The sequence below is a fragment of the Lynx canadensis genome, chromosome C1, assembly GCF_007474595.2.
Source record: "Lynx canadensis isolate LIC74 chromosome C1, mLynCan4.pri.v2, whole genome shotgun sequence".
In the NCBI taxonomy this organism is placed as follows: Eukaryota; Metazoa; Chordata; class Mammalia; order Carnivora; family Felidae; genus Lynx; species Lynx canadensis.
In genome coordinates this window covers 104,811,024-104,829,823 of record NC_044310.1, presented here as the reverse complement: position 1 = coordinate 104,829,823, position 18,800 = coordinate 104,811,024, and the positions used below count along the sequence as shown (strand labels likewise).

General features: G+C 41.5%; 1 protein-coding gene across 2 annotated transcripts; it reads right to left on the bottom strand.

The window, feature by feature from the left end:
- Nucleotides 1–5,409: 5,409 nt before the first annotated feature.
- On the bottom strand, nt 5,410–18,151 carry MRPS21 (mitochondrial ribosomal protein S21). Of its 2 annotated transcripts, none has more exons than XM_030326241.2 (3): nt 18,053–18,151; nt 17,527–17,642; nt 5,410–7,239 (listed from the first exon to the last, which is right to left on the bottom strand). In XM_030326241.2, exons 2-3 carry the CDS (start codon nt 17,607–17,609, stop codon nt 7,059–7,061), a joined length of 264 nt encoding a protein of 87 aa, XP_030182101.1. In that variant the 5' UTR covers nt 17,610–17,642; nt 18,053–18,151; the 3' UTR covers nt 5,410–7,058. The 2 variants fall into 2 exon arrangements, with proteins under 2 accessions (XP_030182101.1, XP_030182102.1); XM_030326242.1 differs by lacking the exon at nt 18,053–18,151 and adding an exon at nt 17,822–18,017 and having other exon boundaries at nt 6,454–7,239.
- Between the last annotated feature and the right edge of the window lie 649 nt (nt 18,152–18,800).

The following is an 18,800-nucleotide window of genomic DNA, read 5'->3' as shown; positions in this document are numbered from 1 at the left end:
TCTCCCCACACCCTGCTCTACCCCTACCCCACTCACATGTGTGCTCTTTTTCTCAAAATAAGTAAACTGAAAATAAAATCTTAAAATAAAAATTTTAAATACAATATAATAAAATAAAATAGGGGCACCAGGCTGGCCCAGCCAGTTGAGTGTTGATTCTTAGTTTCAGCTTAGGTCATGATCCCAGGGTTGTGGGATCAAGCCCCACATTGGCCTCAGTGCTTGGGATGCTTTCCCTCTCTGCCCCTCCTCTGCTCATGTTCTGTCTCTCTCTCTCTCTCAAAATAAATAAATAAACACTTAGAGAGGAATCATTGTCATTGATATATATCATAAATGCCTACAATAGCACCTGGCACAATTAAATATCTGTTGAGCTAGAGAATGAGTATTTTTCAGCAGTGGATCTTGCAGGCCTCAGAACCCGCTGGTCTGTTTTTCACCTAGAGAATGGAAAAGCCTTAAGGCTTTGTGTGTCACATTGTTTTTTTATCTCCAGGACCTAGGATAGTACCAAATAAAGGCTCAATAAATGATAAATGAGTAAGACCTGACAGGACTCATTTTCTCATTCTATCAGTAAGCCTGTATTTTTCCCTTTCTTCAAAATGAGGCTCTAAACCTTACTGACCATTAAACCACAGCTTCTGAAAAGCATGTATGTGGGCAAAGTATAGTTTGGAAAAAAACCTGTCCAATATTATGGCACAGTTTCATGTATGGGAAATAAACTATTCTGTTATATCAGATTACAAACTACAGAAAATGAAATTCCAAGATGTCTTCTTAGATGACAGGCTCACTAGAAAATGCAGTTATTCTCTAAGTAGGTTATTAAAATTTCCCAGGGAACATAAGACTTTTGTATTAAAAGTCTGGCTTCAAAGAACTTTGAGAAATATATACTAAGACCCACGTTCCCTGATGGTGCAGCATGACATAATGGAATAAAGCTTAGTTTTGGGTAACAAATTGAGGGAGCCCTAACATGTTGCTCAAGTTATTCATGCCTCAGCTTCCCCCATTGTATCTTTTTTCATATTTTTAAATTCTAGTTAACATGGTCTAATATTGGTTTCAGAATTTAGTGATTCATCACTTACATATAACACCCAGTGCTCATCATAGCAAGTGCCCTCCTTAATACCCATCACCCATTTAACCCATACCCCACCCACCTCCTTTTATCAACCCTGTTTGTTCTCTATCATTAAGAGTCTCTTGTGGTTTACTTCCCTCTTTTTTCCTTTCCCATATGTTCATCCATTTTGTTTCTAAAGTCCCACATGAGTGAAATCATATTATGTTTGTCTTTCTCTGATGGACTTACTTTGCTTAGCATAGTACACTCTAGCTCCATCCACATTGTTGCAAATGGCAAGTTTGCATTCTTTTTGATGGCTAATATTCCATTGTATATACCACATCTTCTTTATCATCAGTCAATGGACATTTGGGCTCTTTCTATAGTTTGGCTATTGTTGATAATGCTGCTGTAAACATCGACATGCATATACACCTTCGAATCTGTATTTTGGGTAAATACCTAGTAGCACAATTGCTGGATCATAAGGCAGTTCTATTTTCAACTTTTTGAGGAGTCTCCATACTGTTTTCCAGAGTGGCTGGCTGCACCAGTTTGCATTCCCAATAGTGTAAGAGGGTTCCCTTTTCCCTGCATCTCACCAACATCTGTTGTTTTCTGTGTAAATTTTAGCCATTCTGATGGGTGAGGTGGTATCTCATCGTGGTTTTGTAGTTCCCTGATGTTGAATGATGTTGAGCATCTTTTCATGTGCCTGTTAGCTATCTGTATGTCTTCTTTGGAAAAATGTCTATTCATGTCTTCTGCTCATTTCTTCACTGGATTGTTCTTTGGGTGTTAAGTTTGATAAATTCTTTGTAGATTTTAGATACTAACCCTTTGTCATTATGTGTCATTTGTAAATATCTTCTCCCATTCTATAGGTTGCTTTTAGTTTTGTTGTTTCGTTTGCTGTGCAGAAGTGTTTTATCTTGATGAAGTCCCAATAGTTCATTTTTACTTTTGTTTCCCTTGCCTCCAGAGATGTTTCTAGTAAGAAGTTGCTGTGACCAAGGTCAAAGAGGTTGTTGCCTGTGTTCTCCTTTGGGATTCTGGTGGTTTCCTGTCTCACATTTAGCTCTTTCATCCATTTTGAGTTTATTTTTGTGTATGGTGTAAAAAAGTGGTCCAGTTTCATTCTTCTGAATGTTGCTGTCCAGTTTTCCCAACCACCGTTTGTTGAAGAGACTGTCTTCTTTCCACTGGATATTCATTCTTGCTTTGTTGAAGATTAGTTGACCATATAGTTGTGGGTCCATTTCTTTCCTCATCGTATCTACAGCACCTAATACCAATGTCTCACAGAATATTCACTCAAAGTCTGAATAGGTTAATGATTCCAACTCTGCGGAGTTGTAAGTTTATTCTGTTTGAGTGCTTTTAACAGTCTGGGTTCAATTCCCCAGAGGGAAATATTTTTCTAGGAACTGATTTTATTTCTAATGTTTGGAATTAGATGGGTTCAAATCCTTAGTCTCCCAGGTACTAGGTGTGATTCCTTCAGGTGATTGAGAATTGGAATCTCTATGTAAAAAGAATATTGTGAGGATTAAATATAATGTGTAAAACAATTATTGTGGTACTGGCATAAGGACACATATAAGGACAGCCATATAGACCCACAGACAGAATAGACAGTCGAGAAAAAACCTCACATATATGGACTGGTGGATTTTTAACAAGGGTGCCAAGACTATTCAATGGGGGAAAGGGCAGTCTGTTCAATAAATGGTACAGAAAAAACTGGGTATCCATATGTACAGAATAAAGTTGGGCCCCTTCTTCACATCATATTAAAAAACCAACACAAAATGGATCAAAGATCTAAAGTTACAGACAGAAACTATAAAACTCTTAGAAGAAAACATTGGGGAAAATCTTCAAGACATTGAATTTGGCAATGATTTCTTGGCTATGATATCAAAAACACATGCAACAACAAAAAATAGATAAATCGGACTTCATCAAAATGTAAAACTTTTGTGCATCAAAGGATACTATCAAGAGAGCGGAAAGACAACCCACAGAATGGAAGAAAACATTTAGGAGTCATATATCTGGTAAGTGATTAATATCCAGAGTATATATGAAGAACTCTTTAACTCAACAACTACAAAAAGCAAACAGATTCAAAAATGGGTAAAGGACTTGAATACACATTTCTGCAAAGAAGATCTACAAATGGCCAATAAACACATGAAAAGATGTTCAACATCATTAGTCATCACAGAAAAGCAAATCCAAACCCACAAGTAAAAAAAAAAAAAATCCATAATGAGGTATCACCTCAGACCCATTAGAAGGACTACTAGCAAAAAAATTTAAAAAACAAAACAAAATAACAAGTGTTGGTGAAGATATAAAGAATTTGGAATGCTGGAGTGCCTGCCTGGCTCAGTTGGTAGAGCCTGCGACTCTTGATCTTGGGCTTGTAAGTTCATACCTCACCCTGGGTGTGGCTTGAAATCTTAAGGGGCGCCTGGGTGGCTCAGTCAGTTAAGCGTCCAACTTCGGATCAGATCATGATCTCACAGTTTGTGAGCTCGAGCCCCACTCTAGGCTCCACACTCTGCACTCTCTCTCTTTCTGCCCCTCACGTGCTCTCTTTCAAAAAAATTCTTAAAAAATGTATTTACTGAGCATTTCAATGCTGGGCATTATACTGGGGCACTGGGAATATAATGGTTCAAAAACAACAACAAAGTTACCCCCAGGTAACTGAAAATATAATGGAGGGAGAAAGGCAAATAAGCGATAAATCACAACAAATTATAGAAATAAACTATTACAATAGTAAGCTTATAAAGATAAATTCAGGAGAAGAAAAGTTGGTAAAGAGATTAGGTTAGTTATCTTGGAGAACTGAGAGCTGCTATATAGGCAGGGGGAGAAAACAGGACATCCCAGAAGTGCATTTGAGGGCATCAAGTGCCTAATCTGAAAAGCATGACTCAGTCACGAAGGGCCTTAAATGCCATGCTTGTAGTTTGGATTTTATCTTGAAAACAGTGGGGACCAATTACCTACTTAAGCAGGAAAGTGAAATGATCAAGGCTGCATTTTTGAAGAATCATTCTGACCTAAGGGTGGAGGGACTGAAAGCCAGGTGACACTGATGCAAAATGGTTAAATGACTGTTGTAATTCAGAAGAGTTATGACAGTAGCTGGGACTAGGGTTGTGGCACTTAGTCCTCAAAACAGGGATTAAGTAGATGTAGCAATGGTTGAGTGTGGAGGAGGAATCAATGATCAGGCTTCTGTCTGGAACAACTGAGGGATTACTGCTAACATTTATTGAGTTCTATGTGCCAGATACCATGCTGAGTACTTAAAATTAATGATCTCATTAAATTCTCACCAAAAACCTGTATATTCAATTATTCTCATTTTACAGGGAAAACTAGATTTTATGTTAAATAACTTGCCAAGGTCATGATCAAATCCAGATCTAAGTAAAAAACTACTTATGTAAGATAACTGGCACACAGTGGAAGCTCCAACATTTTCCTTTCAATTACTTACATTGAACACATCACTCCATTATTACTTTACCTTGTCAATATTCAGTGAGTTACTATTCCTCAATGTTTGCAGCCAACAGATAGGGAAACTCTCACTTCATACTTAGCGCACTTCTAAAAGCATTAAAGTACAATGTTAGAGTTACACAACAGAGTCCCAGTTTTAAATGGGTACCTGTTTCCAGAGCACTAAACATTTTATGATTCTTAAATTATGTATTATTAGAATCAACCTGCCAGAGCAAATCCAGTGGACATCTAGGAAATGTCACAGATGCTGAAGATCACAATAGTAGGTGTTGTATCTATCACTATGTAACTGGGTAAACCCCAAACCACCCTTCCTAAACCCACCAGGGACAAATGATTAAGGAATTTTCTACTTATTGTATGACCATGAGGTATCTTGTAGCTTCTCAGAACAGAGAGGACATCTTTCTCCCTGCCACAACAGCACAAGCCGACTGGAATTCAGGCAGCCAGCCAGTTACCCCTTTTCCATGAGGCCTTTCAAAGGGGCTATCTGCTAAAACCTCCCTGTTCACTGCTCTGGGGGACACGGACAATGGTCAGGATGAATGACTAGAACAAGCAGAGGATAATTTCAGAGATGAAGGAAATTCCAGATCTTAGCCGCCCCTTGATATTTTGGAGGCAGCTCAGAAGCAACTGTAGTCTCAGAGGAACACTGCCAAGTAACAGGCCTGGCTCTACTGTCACAAACATACCCTTCCATTTTGGCCAAGGTCAGGCCTTTAATCTTTAGCAACAGCAATTGGCAGGAGGTGAAACAATGCCATGGCTCAAAATCACGCAAAAGTCATATATTAAAGACCAAATTCAGGGACTGAAAAGGGATTCAGAAGTACCAATGTATAACTTGAAAATGAAGTTGTACAAAAATAACAAAACTGAACACAGTCTATAAAGAATTTCTCCAACCACAAGTTACTGGAGGGCAAGGACCAGATCTTCTCTAAGCTACTTCTATGCTTTATTCACCATGGCCTGATGAGGGGAAGACGATCAAGCCTTGCAAGACAAGGAACAGTGGTTCCAGCACGTCTTCTTGCAGGCCTGCCTAATCAAGAAATATGGTAATTGTGAAAGGGAGAAAAGACTAAAATTAAGACTAGAGAAATGTGATTTCATGCTGCTTTACCACAAGGGGGCAATGTTTGAACACTAGTAATCTGGAGAAGCTAGGGACTTAGTTTACTTCCTTTTTAAACCCCAGACTGAGGGCTGGAGCCTGGGTGAGAAGTGGGCTTGTCGCTCCACCTACTCACTGCATTTCTCCTACAGGGATTGGCACCAACTCTTTACTAGCAGCGTGGCTGTCAGGGGGCCAAGGCCAAAGGAAACAAGCAGAGCAGCTAGTCTTCCTACAGTGATCATATACTCAAGAATGCGTGTTGACAAGTAGCAGTGATGGTGGGGATCTCTGCCTGGAAATTACTTTGAGTAGTATGGGGTAGTGGTTCTACAACTTGAGCAGGCATCAGAATCACCTGTAGGGCTTGTTAAACTAGATTACTGGGCTCTAACCCTAATTTCCAATTCATAAAGTCTAAAGTAGGTCTCAGAATTTGCATCTCAAATAATTTTTTGGGTGATGTTGATACTGCTGATCCAAAGACCACACTTTGATTATCACTGCTGTAGATATTTCTGGCTCCATGCCCTTAATCTCTTAATACTCTCCCATTCCCTCTTTTCTACCATCCACCTACTGCTTTAATTCTTCTCCTATCCTCCTTTAGAAAAACTAAGGGAAAGACAGAAACAGGAGTGTTAGATTTATCTTAAGGATTCCTCTGGGCAAGGATTCTGGCACTCTAGTCTGGTTGATGGGTATTTCAGTAGCAAAATTTATTCCAAATACATACATGCTTCCTCTCATCTAACAGTTGGTGGGGAGGGACAGTTCAGTAAAGAGTAACAGGTGCTTTTCCAATAATAAGGTCTTGATTTGGATTTCATAAGAATCAGGTAAAAAAATCATAGATCTATTCTGCTATATTTTAGAAAAGCTTCTCACCTCTCCTAGACTACTTAAATATTATAGCTAAGCATACACAAAATTTGCCATTTTAACCATTTAAGTGCATTAAGTATATTCACATTGTTGTGTATCACCACCATCTGTCTCTGGAACTTTTTCACCATCCCCATCTGAAACTCTGTACCCATTAAACAGTAATTCCCCACTCCCCACTAGCCCTTGGTAATAACCATTCTATTCCTAGACTATTTTTTGACTCAGTTTCTCTTTCACTTAATAAAAGAGAGGGTCCATTGGTAACTACGGGATTACTTCTATATATGCAGGCCTTCTTGCATATATGTGATTGAGTTTATTATTATAAAAAAGGGGAGAAAAAATGAGGTTTGAGATAGGAAGGAGACAGCTGGAGAGGGATTTTCATACTGGGCCTACAATCCACAGGCCTCAGCAGCCTTGCCATGGGTCTGCCCGATTCTTTCGCATCAAGAAGTTGATCTTGCGAGCCATTTCCATGTTGTAGATCCGCCGGCAGGTTTCATAGCTTTCCCTCTGTCGTCGGCGACAAGGCTTTTCATAGTACCGCCGTCGCTTAATGTCCTCAATGAGCCCATCCATGGTGAGAATTCTGTGTAAGGGCAGGCAGTAAAGTTAGAAACTTGGGCTCATTCTTTCTGAATTTCACAGATGGCCAGAAGCCAACTGGCCAAACAACTGGTGTCTATAAAAATTATGTGAAATGGTGGTTATATAGCATTAATTGCCTACTTACAGAGGCCCCAAACAGGAATTTGTGGGATATAAAAAAGTAATTACATAGTCCTTGCTCTTGGGAAGTTTATGGTCAAGGTTATGTTTTCAGTCTTTTTTCTACCACAGCACACCTAAGGGATGTGACAGAGTCCTGTAAGAACAGTGCCTGGGTAGCTCAGTGAGTTAAGCATCAGACTCCTGGTTTCGGGTCAGGTCATGACCTCACGGTTTGTGAGTTTAAACCCTGCTGCGTCGGGGCGCCTGGGTGGCTCAGTCGGTTAAGCGTCCGACTTCGGCTCAGGTCACGATCTCGCGGTCCGTGAGTTCGAGCCCCGCGTCGGGCTCTGGGCTGATGGCTCAGAGCCTGGAGCCTGCTTCCGATTCTGTGTCTCCCTCTCTCTCTGCCCCTCTCCCATTCATGCTCTGTCTCTCTCTGTCTCAAAAATAAATAAACGTTAAAAAAAATTAAAAAAAAAAATAAACCCTGCTGCGGGCTAACAGTGCAGAGCCTTGCTTGGGATTCTCTCTTTCTCCCTGTCTGACCCTTCCTCGCTCACATTCTCTCTTTCAAAATAAATTAACTCAAAAAAAAAAAAAAAAGGAGTGGCTCTCTATGGCAGTGATTTTCAACCAAGGGATCATTTCAGAATCTTCAGATGGAATAAGTCATTTGTAGTAGGAAAAAATAAATCACCAGGGGGTGATTCCTACATGTTCCTTAGTTGCAAAAGCCATCCCATCGCATTAACTGATTGATACAGCTGAAGTCTGGAGGCCTGAGATATCCCTGGGCCTACTTGGGGAAAGAAGAGGCTCAATGATACACTGATGATACAAATGGGAACATTAAATAACAGCTTCACCCATCATTTTCCACGTACACATGCTCTAACCACACTACTTTACAGACTACTCCCTGAACACGCTGATACCAAGTCTTTATTTAAGCTGCTTTCTCAGCCTAGAATGCCACCGCTACTTCCAGTTGCCAACCTTCTTAAATCTTTCTTTCAATGTTTATTTTTGATAGAGAGAAAGAGAACAAGTGAGCACGAGTAGGGGAGGGGCAGAGAGAGAGACAGACACAGAATGTGAAACAGGCTCCAGGCGCCAAGCTGTCGGCACAGAGTCTGACGCGGGGCTTGAACCCACAGACTGTGAGATCATGACCTGAGCACAAGTCAGATGCTTAACTGACTGAGCCACCCAGGCACCCCCAGTTGCCAACCTTCTGAGTGAAATTTTCCCTCATCTTTTTCATGCCAAACCTACATGCCACCTCTCCAAAAAGGTTTCTCATCTTTTTAGAGAATATCATTTATTTTATTGTATACCTATTTAGCAGTTATTTCATTCTGCCGTTTTATTATTTATACAGACATCTCCCTCATTAGACTGACAGCCTCTGAAGGCAGAAACTATGTTTTATTAATCGTTAAGGGTCCATAAAATTGAGCTCCATCTGTTTTCTCCTGCCCACCCAATTCCTTGCAATGCAGCTCCTCTTGTTGGATTTAAAACATATCTAACTCAAACTCACCTCTTTGTTCTCCCACAAAGACATCAGGCTTCTATAAGCTACCCATCCCCAGGCTCCTGAGAGCTGTGGCTCCAATCTGTAATTTGTTGCTCCCTCTCAACCCATCCCCAGTTGGTCCTCAGGAGGTCTGGAGGCATCTGCTGCTGCCCTCCATTCCTGGCACTGTTTACGTGGCCCCCTTCCTGCTCACCCTGGCCTTTTACTACAGGTAAAAAGTCAGTCACAAACACAATTGGAGATAAGGAGGTTAAGTGGAAGAAGGGGGATAGAGGAAAAAGGAAATCAAAATAAGAGAAACCACCAGCTACTTCTGCCCAGCAGGAAACCCTATTTTTTGCTGCTACGTTATACCACAAAGCCCAAGATAACAATAATACATTGAACATGAACTTGAAAAGATGTGAGCTTTGGGTAAATTACAAATGTGAATAGTCTTGGGAACCAGTGTCCTATGGGATCCTCTCCCAGGCTCCTGTTGTTTCATATTAATTATTTAGGGCGCCTGGGTGCCTGTTGGTTGAGCGTCCGACTTTGGCTCAGGTCATGATCTCACAGTTTGTGAGTTTGAGCCCCACATCGGGCTCTGTGCTGACAGCTCAGAGACTGCTTCGGATTCTGTGTCTCCCTCTCTCTGCTCCTCCCCTGTTCACACTTTGTCTCCCTCTCTCTCAAAAATAAATAAACATTAAAAAAAAAATTTTAAAAAAAAAAGAATGATTTATAGGCTACTAGAAAATCTTATTTGTATAGATCAGTTTGTTAGTGATAGGGAAATGTGAGGCAAGGGAATTGCTGCAAATTCCCAGAAACCGGAGAAGCAGATAATTCAGGTTCTACTGGAAACATAGTTATGCCCAAAAATCATGTGGATCCAACACTAGAATCTTACAATAGAGAAGTAGGGCACCAAAGACCAAAAGACTCCATATCCTTGCTGCCTTTCTTCCTCAATTTACTCTTAAATGTTGGCATCCCTCCAGATTCTGACTGAAACCCTCTGTCTTTCTGGTTCTTCATGACTTCCTTAACCTTTACCAGTGAGCCCCAATGCACAGTGGAGTCATCCTCTAGAAGGTTTTTTAAAAAGTACTGATTCCTGGGCACCATTCCTCAGAGATTTTTTTTTAAAATTTTTATTTATTTTGAGAGACAGAGAAAGCGAGCGGGGGAGGGGCAGAGAGAGAGGGAGAGAGAGAATCCCAAGCAGGCTCTGCACTGTCAGCACAGAGCCCGATGCGGGGCTTGAACTCACAAACCATGAGATCATGACCTGAGCTGAAACCAAGGGTCAGATGCTTAACTGACTGAGCCACCCAGGTGCCCCTAGAGATTCTGATTTAATTGGTCTAGAGTGGGGTTATGCACTGGAAGTGTTCTGAAATACTGCCAGGTGATTCTCAGCCTCAACTGAGAACTGATGCAGACACGGTTGACTCTTTAACTCTAGTCCCAAACTTACCTTAGAGCTAGACTGTTATTTCCAATTGCCTCAAAACCTACACAGACCAAAGTTACTGTCTTCTAAAATCTATAGTGTTAATGACATCACCAGTTACTCAAGCTAAAAATCTGTGTGTTCCTGGACTAGGCCTTTTTTTTTTTTTTTTTTACTTCTACATCCACAGTTACCATATCCTATGAATTCTATAACCTGAAATAGTTCTTAGATCTCTTCCTTCTCTCCTTTCCTGTGGCCACAGCTCTAATTATTGTCCTTATCATCTTGTGTCTGGACTCCAGAAATAAGCATCTAACTGGTCATTTAATCAATTAAGTTTTCATGGAATCCCAAATCGGTACCAGATATTGTGTTAAATGCTGTAGAAAACAAACCTAAATATGGTTCCCTCCCCCTGCTGTATAGTAGAGAGGACAATTATACAAGAATTACAGTAGTGATCACTTCTTCCCTCCGTTCCCAAAGCACAGTGGTCCTCAAACTTTAGTATGCAGCAATCACATGGAAAACTTAAACAAATCGCTGTGTCACCTTTAGTTTCTGACTCCATACGTCTAGGGTAGGGCCCAAGAATTTGCATTTCTAGTAAGTTCCCAGGTGATGTTGCTGCTAATGGTCTAGGGAAAACCAATGCCATAGCACAGTTAATGTCTCTTATAAAGCACTGATCAGACAATATCATATTTAACCATGTTCTATCTTTTCAATTTTTACTTATTTTGTAAGTTTTTTAAAAAATTTGTTATCAAGTAATCTCTACACCCAATGTGGGGTTTGAACTAACAGCCCTGAGATCAAGAGTCACATGCTCCTCCAACTGAGCCAGCCAAGCATCCCGTCTTTTTAACTAAAAAAAATAAAATAAAATAAAAAATTAATGTTTATTTTTGAGAGAGAGAGAGAGAGAGAGAGAGAGATACAGATCATGAGCAGGGGAGGGGCAGAGAGAGAGAGGGAGACACAGAATCTGAACCAGGCTGCAGGCTGTCAGCACACAGCCCAATGCGGGGCTCAAACTCACAAGCTGTGAGATTACGACCTGAGCTTAAGTCGGATGCTTAACCAACTGACCTACCCAGGTGCCCCTTTTAACTTAAAAAAAAAAAAAAAAAAAAAAAAGGTTTATTTATTTATTTTTGACAGAGACAGAGTGCGAGAAGGGGGAGGGGCAGAGAGAGAGGGAGACAGAATCCACACTGCCAGTGCAGAGCCCGACATGGGGCTCGAATTCACGAACTGTGAGACTGTGACCCGAGCTGAAGTCAGACGCTTAACCAACTGAGCCACCAGGCGCCCATTTTCTTTTTAATTTTTAAAATCTCCCTTATTGGAATTTGTGCTTTCTAATGTTAGAGATTATTTATTTTTGTATTTATTTATTTTTGCAAATGAATTTATTCATTTTTTAAAATGAATTTACACATTTTTGTATTTAACATAATGCTTAGCAAAGAGTGTATTATCAGTAAATGTATGATAAAAATGAATCCTCTAGAGGAGCCTGGGTGGCTCAGTCAGTTAAATGTCTAACTCTTGATTTCAGCTCAGTCATGATCTCACGGTTCATTGAATTTGAGCCCCACGTGGGACTCGGTGCTGAGAATGCAAAGACTGCTTGGGATTCTCTCTCCCCCTCTCTCTGCCTGTGCCCCACACCTGTGCGTGTTCTCTCTCTCTCTCGCGCGCGCGCTCTCTCAGAATAAACTTAAAAAAAAAAAAAAAAAGAATCCTCTGGGTGACTGACAAATGTCCATAGCTCAAGGGATTAAGCACCTTTATAATAGCTCAGAAAGCCTCAATAATATTACCTTTCCTAAGATGTAACATGAGAGTTTAGACAGCATTTTCACATCCATGATCCTAATACAATCCTATAAAATTAAGCAGATAATGTCATCTTCAGGAAACGGAAGTCCGGAGAGACTGACCTGCCCAAGGTCACAAAATGGAGCTAGAAATAGAATCTAGATCTTAAGTGCAGTGTTCTATAGTAGCATTCTGCTTCTCAAACAAAAACCACCAAGGTTCAGAAGACAAATTATTGTGGGGCCTATGGGCAAAGGAGACCCTGAGGAAGGAAAGGGCTGGGCTGGGCTCCTCAGAGTAAAAAAACGGAAGCCAAGAAGACACGGCACACTGAGGGAAAGGGATGACCCAGACATCCATCCGGATCTTGTTTACTGCTGTCTGATGAAGGCCACTTTTTGGACTAGTCTAGTATATTAGAGAAACAACAGGAAAAAGTCTCTGGGAAAATAAAAAGATTGGATATAAATTATAAAAAGGACACAGAGACTGTGTTTGAGGAGAAACGATTAAAAAAATCAGGGACCCCGGATATGACTTTACTAGGAAGAAAATCCTATTGGAATGAAAAAGACAGTTTAAAAGGAGGAGGAAAGAAATCTGCAAAAGGAGGAGGGAGTTTAGACACATACTCAGGTAACCTACTAGAGTTTCCAAGGGTTTGAAACAGAAGTGATCACCTTTCCAAGTAAATGCCTGTGTGCTCAGGCAAAAAAGCAAGATAAGAAAAAAGTAACAGAAGGACCTAAGAGTGGAGGAAGGGAAAGGTTGAAAAGATCGTAGTCCCCAACAAAATGATAACACCATTGCCAAACAGTATTCCCTGGATGGTTCTAACTACTCTAACCCTTACCCTGACGTTTCTAGTTATCTTAAAAAAGCGCAGATTGGGGTGCCTGGGTGGCTCAGTCTGTTAAGCGTCCGACTTCGGCTCAGGTCATGATCTCACGGTCCGTGAGTTCCAGCCCTGCGTCAGGCTCTGTGCTGACAGCTCAGAGCCTGGAGCCTGTTTCAGATTCTGTGTCTCCCTCTCTCTCTGACCCTCCCCTGTTCATGCTCTGTCTCTCTCTGTCTCAAAAATAAAAAGTAAACGTTAAAAAAAAAAATTAAAAAAAAAAAAAAGCACAGATTACCTTCCAAAGCTCCAGAGTCCCTACAGTAGAGGCATCTACTCATTTTTTAAAAATATTTTTTAATGTTTATTTTTGAGAGAGACAGAGTATGAGCAGGGAAGGGACTGAGAGAGGAAGACACAGAATCTGAAGCAGGGTCCAGGCTCTGAGCTGTCAGCACAGAGCCCAACACGGGGCTTGAACCCACAAATCATGAGATCATGACCTGAGCTGAAGTTGGATGCCTAACCAACTGAGCCACCCAGGCATCTCAACTCATTTTTAATAAAAAAGGATGCAGGAAGAGTTTTGTAGAACTCATGAAGTAAATAGAGGGGCACCTGGGTGGCTCAGTCAGTTGAACGTCCAACTTTGACTCAAGTCATGACAATTCATGAGTTCAAGCCCTGCATTGGGCTCTGTGCTGACAGCTCGGAGCCTGAAGCCTGCTTCAGATTCTGTGTCTCCTTCTCTCTCTACCCCTCCCCGACTTGTGCTCTGTCTCTATCAAAAATAAATAAAAAATAAAAATAAATAAAATAAAATAAAATAAATAAATAAATAAGAACCCATGAAGTAAATAGAAAGGGTGTTACTAATGAGGGTGTTACTTCTGCTTCCCAATGTAGCTCAAGGACTAGCAGATCAAAAGCTTTAGAGTGAACAGATCAGCTAGAGTTCAGGCACCTGGCAAACTAACACTGAAGGAGAAATCAACTGCCAATTTTAGTGGAATTCATCAGATTATGTAAAAGTAGCTGAGCTGCCTGGGCTGGGGAGGTTGGGTATGGCAAACTCACATGTCAGTGTAGCCAGCCTATGGCAGGGTAACATGTATGCACAAGGACCCAATGGGCCCAGAAGCTGGCCTACCAGGAATAAAAGGGGTCAACTGGGCATACTTCCAGTGTGCTTGCCTTTCCTTGATTGGGGGCCAGCCAATCATGCAGGGCTTCCTAGCAACCCCCACTTTCCATCTCCTCATCCCAGGGCACTTGGTTATATAACAAGCATTTTGTGGCGGTCTCACTGGGCAGACACATAGGCCGTTTCCTTTGTAAGACTACCTTTGTGCTCCAAACACGCCGAAGTTTTAACCACCTCCCTCTCATCTCATTTGGTTTCCTACCTACTGCTGTAATTAGACCACAGAACATGAGACTAATTTTTAAACTATGAAACATCATAAAGCTGAGAGATAAGGAGAAGCCTGGGATGTAAGACAGATATACAGAAAAGGTGGCCAGAGAGATTAGGAAAAAGCAGAGAAAAATAAAGAAAATTACATCAAAAAATACTGTTTGACAGGAAGACTGGGATACTCCAGAACCAGCTGGCTCACATTTTCATGTTTAAAGTCCTTGCCTAGAAAATTGTTCTAAGAGCAAAATATTTGTTCATTTTTTCCCCAAAGCTAAAATACAATTTATGGCATATATATCTAACACCCCAAGATTAAAAGGAATAGAAATGTAGCTTCCCAAAGACTGAATGCAAATTGACAAAATAAGTATCTTCCCCAACGACTATAAAAATCACTAGTGTAGGGGTGCCTGGGTGACTCAGCTGGTGAAGCCTCCAACTTTGGATCAGGTCATGATCTCACAGTTCATGAGTTCGAGCATCATATCAGGCTCACTGTTGTCAATGTGGAGCCCGCTTTGGATCTTCTGTCTTTCCTCTCTCTGCCCCTCCCCTACTCACATTCTCCCTCTCAAAAATAAACATTAAAAAATATACACATTCCTTAAAAACAAAATCACTACTGTAATACTTGTCCCCAACCTGGCACCTTCCACCCAGGAAAAAAGTATGTGTGAACTGCCATTCACCTACAAAAAGAGAATCTTAAAAGAAATATGGGGAGGGGTGCCTGGGTGGCTCAGTGGGTTAAGCGCTGGGCTTTAGCTCAGATCATGATCTCATGGTTCATAGCTTGAGCCCCGCATCAGGCTCTGTGCTGACAGCTCAGACACTGGAGCCTGCTTCAGATTCTGTGTCTTCCTCTCTCTGCCCCTCGCCTACTCATACTATGTCTCCCTCTCTCTCTCCTTCTCAAGTAAATATTTTTTAAAAAAAGGGAGAGAGGAAAAAAAAGGGAAACAGGGATGTGAAAACAGATTCCTAAAGCAAACTCTCAATCATTCAAAATAAATAAACAAATCACCAAAAAGCAAAACCAAAAGGGTAAAAATTTCCTTACAATGACTTCCAATTATAATAGCAAACACATAATGCCTACCTATGTTTTATTTATTTAAAGAGAGAGAGTATGTATGAGAGTAAGCAGGGAGGTGACAGGGTGCTGTCACCACAGAGCCCAAGGCGGGGCTCAATCATCAAGAGTTGGAGGCTTAACTGACTGAGCCACCCAGACAGCCCCAAAGCAGCTAATTTCTTTAAAAAAAAAATCAAATTTTTGCTTTTGTGTTATTTGCACTTTAGGAACAGGGGAGGTTAGGAGAGCTAAAGCTGAGCCTTTGGAAATTTGTTTCATCATCAAATAACAGCTGCCCTTTGACATCCTTCAATAATACAAACATCTCAATCACCCTGGCTAACAGACCCATCTAAATCTACCAAAATAAATTAAAGACTTACAGAGAAAGGTCAGAAAAAGGGTGAAGGAATCTGTAAGACTTTTCCCAAATTCAGCATCATTTCATCTCACTAGCTAATTCACTACTGAGTCTGTAAAGACATTTATTTTGTGCTTCTAATATAAAGGCAGATATATGTAAGGTCTATAATATAAGGTCATTAGACATCTCAACCCTCTCACAGACATGCCACCGGGTCTGAAATAGGAAAGAGCTGGGAATGAGCAGCCACAGAAAAAAATAATATAGTGTATCTTACTATCCAGTACTTAATGGAGTATCTTTAGGAAACAGCTTCCACCCAAGGACAGGATTGGTATGCACAAACACAGAATGAAGTAATGGGGCTGAGACCTAAGACCAGATCCTTTTAAAAGACACACAATCCATCTTAAGCCTGCAACTTCTTGATTACACAGCTTCTGACAGCATCTTGGTCCTCATTTATTATGGTCTTCTGCCATCCAACCACCCACACCTAAAACTCTGCTAAGAACCAGATCATCTTTCATTTACCCTCTCAGTCCCCAAGAACCCCACTAATAAACCCAATCAAATAAAGATTCTTAACTCGAAAATTAATGCAACAGGTGTTTATTTTTCCAGAGGAAGTAGTAAACAATCTAGTGACATAAAGCAATGAGCACCGCACTCGAAAGGTGTGTTTTGCACTCCTCTCTTCCATTCAGTAATTGTGTGATTCAAGAAACATAATTTAAATGTCCTAAGCTTCCTTTACTTGTGAAATAAAGCTACCACCTTATTGGCTTTAAGGTGGAAGCCCAACTCATATAATCTCTTAATATCTCTTTCCTACAATTCTTAACTTACTTGATTTACTTAGTTTTTAAGTTGATTTGTTTATCTTGAGAGTGTGTGAGCAGGGGAAGGGCAGGGGGTGGGTGAGAGAGAATCCCAAGCAGGCTTCACACTGTCAGTTAGGAGCCTGACTTGGGGCTCAAACCCATAAACCGTGAGATCATGACCTGAGCCGAAACCAAGAGTCAGATCCCTAATTGACTGAGCCACCCAGGCTCCCCCATACAATTCTTTGATAATTCAACTCAACAAGCATTTGTTTCTCCAAACTGTTTTACACTGGGGAGAGAAAATGATGAAGCAAGCCAGAAAATCAAAAGACTTACAACCAGTGGCAAGGTAAGACTAAAGAACTATTGTCCTAAGTATGATAGTAAGACATTCTTTATTACAGCCATTCTAAATCTCGTGATGTAGCATTCAGAATCAATCAATACAGCTCCTCTACACCCAGTTCATTTCCACTTGTATGTTTTTGCTTATGCTGTAACCTTCCTCTAAACCTGTTATACTTTTACATCTCTTGCTTGCTTCTCCAAGATCCCAAATCTGAATTTGTCTTTCCATTAGCCTTGTCCTCTGCCAATCCCTCTCTCGGCTTTCTATTTATCATGCACTACATTCCTGCTTCCCAACCACGTTATAACTTGGTTTTCCCTTTGGGTTCCTTAAGTCTTGGGGAGAGAATTCAGGCTGTGTATAAACAAACTTCAGACAGGTTTTGGGAGAAACTTCATCTTTAAGATAAAAAAACTAAAGGGCTGAAAAGGGAGAGAATAACCACCGCACTTCCCAAGACAGCTGGTCTAGGCACGATTCTGGTTACCTGTTTAGGGTCCTGTATGCACCTTCCACATTTCCTTCCTGTACCATCACAGTCCTGGCAATGAACTTCAGATGTTTTGCCATCACCTTGGGGTCTAAATCCTCACTCTGCAGGATCTAAAGGACAGTGTTGAAAGGGGGAGGAAATTACAGAGACCACGTTAAAACAACAAAAACACAGAATGCCCGCTCTATCGAGTGGCTTACTCAGGATCTGGAAAAGCAACGTCCTCATATCTTAGAGAGTATACGTGAATCGTTATAAAGCCTGCCTAGTTCTCTGTGGCAATACACACCCTAGCCTACGGAAGAGGTGGCAGCAGGGGGGCACCACGGAGTTGTCGTGGCACAGGAGGACGGGGAGGCGCCGCAGCGTACTCCGTTATCGTTCACGTTCCCAGGAGTGTTGGGGCTGAGGGCTGGGAACGGAATCTTTCTCGGTCTTTATGAAGAGGGGCAACCACGCACAAGCCTCCCTTCCCGCCACACCCGCCCTGCTTTCCCCACTGCCAGCCCCGGTTCCTCACCCCACGCCCTCCGGAACCAGCCTCCAGGAACCTGGCTCGCGGCCGGAAGCGGAAATACGTAATCTCCTGCGCAGCGCGAGGAAGTTAGCTGGAGGCGGGGGGCTGAGGAGGGGAGGTAGAAGAAAACACCTGTGTGGAAACCATGGCAATATTGCTTCCAGCCCGAGTCGACGGATTCTCCCCCCCCCCTCACGCCTCCTGCCGGACTCCCAACGCCTCCACTCCGGACGCCACACCGGACAAAGCAAAATATTCGTTGCCTTAAAGTCCCCCCAAAACTGGTTCCTCGCCTTCTCCTCCCTCCATGTCTGAGGTCAGCGCGATTCCGTACCCCTAAATCCTATCAAATCTGTAACAGATATTTCCAGATTTCTTTTTCTGGAAGAAAAATGAGAGAAATAAGCAAAGCTTCCTGAACACGCTTCCTGTTTTCTCAAAGGACACAGATTCTTTGAGATCTGCTCTTCGGGAAAAACAGCTTCAAACCCCTCATCTTAAAAACGAAGGAAAATAAATGAACAAACCACGAGTTGCCTATGAAATCATCTGCCCAGGCATTTCACGAAATAAAGTGAAATTACGAAATAAGGAATTGGGAAACACCTGCAGGTTTTAGAATCGAAGTCGTCTCCCCCTCCTCCTCCTCCTCCCCCCCCCCCTTTTCTTTTTAAGATTTTGTTCTTAAGCAATCTCCACACCTAGCTTGGGGTTGGAACCCACAACCCCCAGATCAAGAGTCACATGTTCC

Bases quoted from the DNA above. Each gene is read 5' to 3' on its own strand.
- MRPS21 (XM_030326241.2), bottom strand. From the start codon at position 17,609: ATGGCAAAACATCTGAAGTTCATTGCCAGGACTGTGATGGTACAGGAA. The intron at 7,240-17,526 runs GTAACCAGAATC...GCCCTTACACAG, and splicing joins GCATACAGGACCCTAAACAG to AATTCTCACCATGGATGGGC.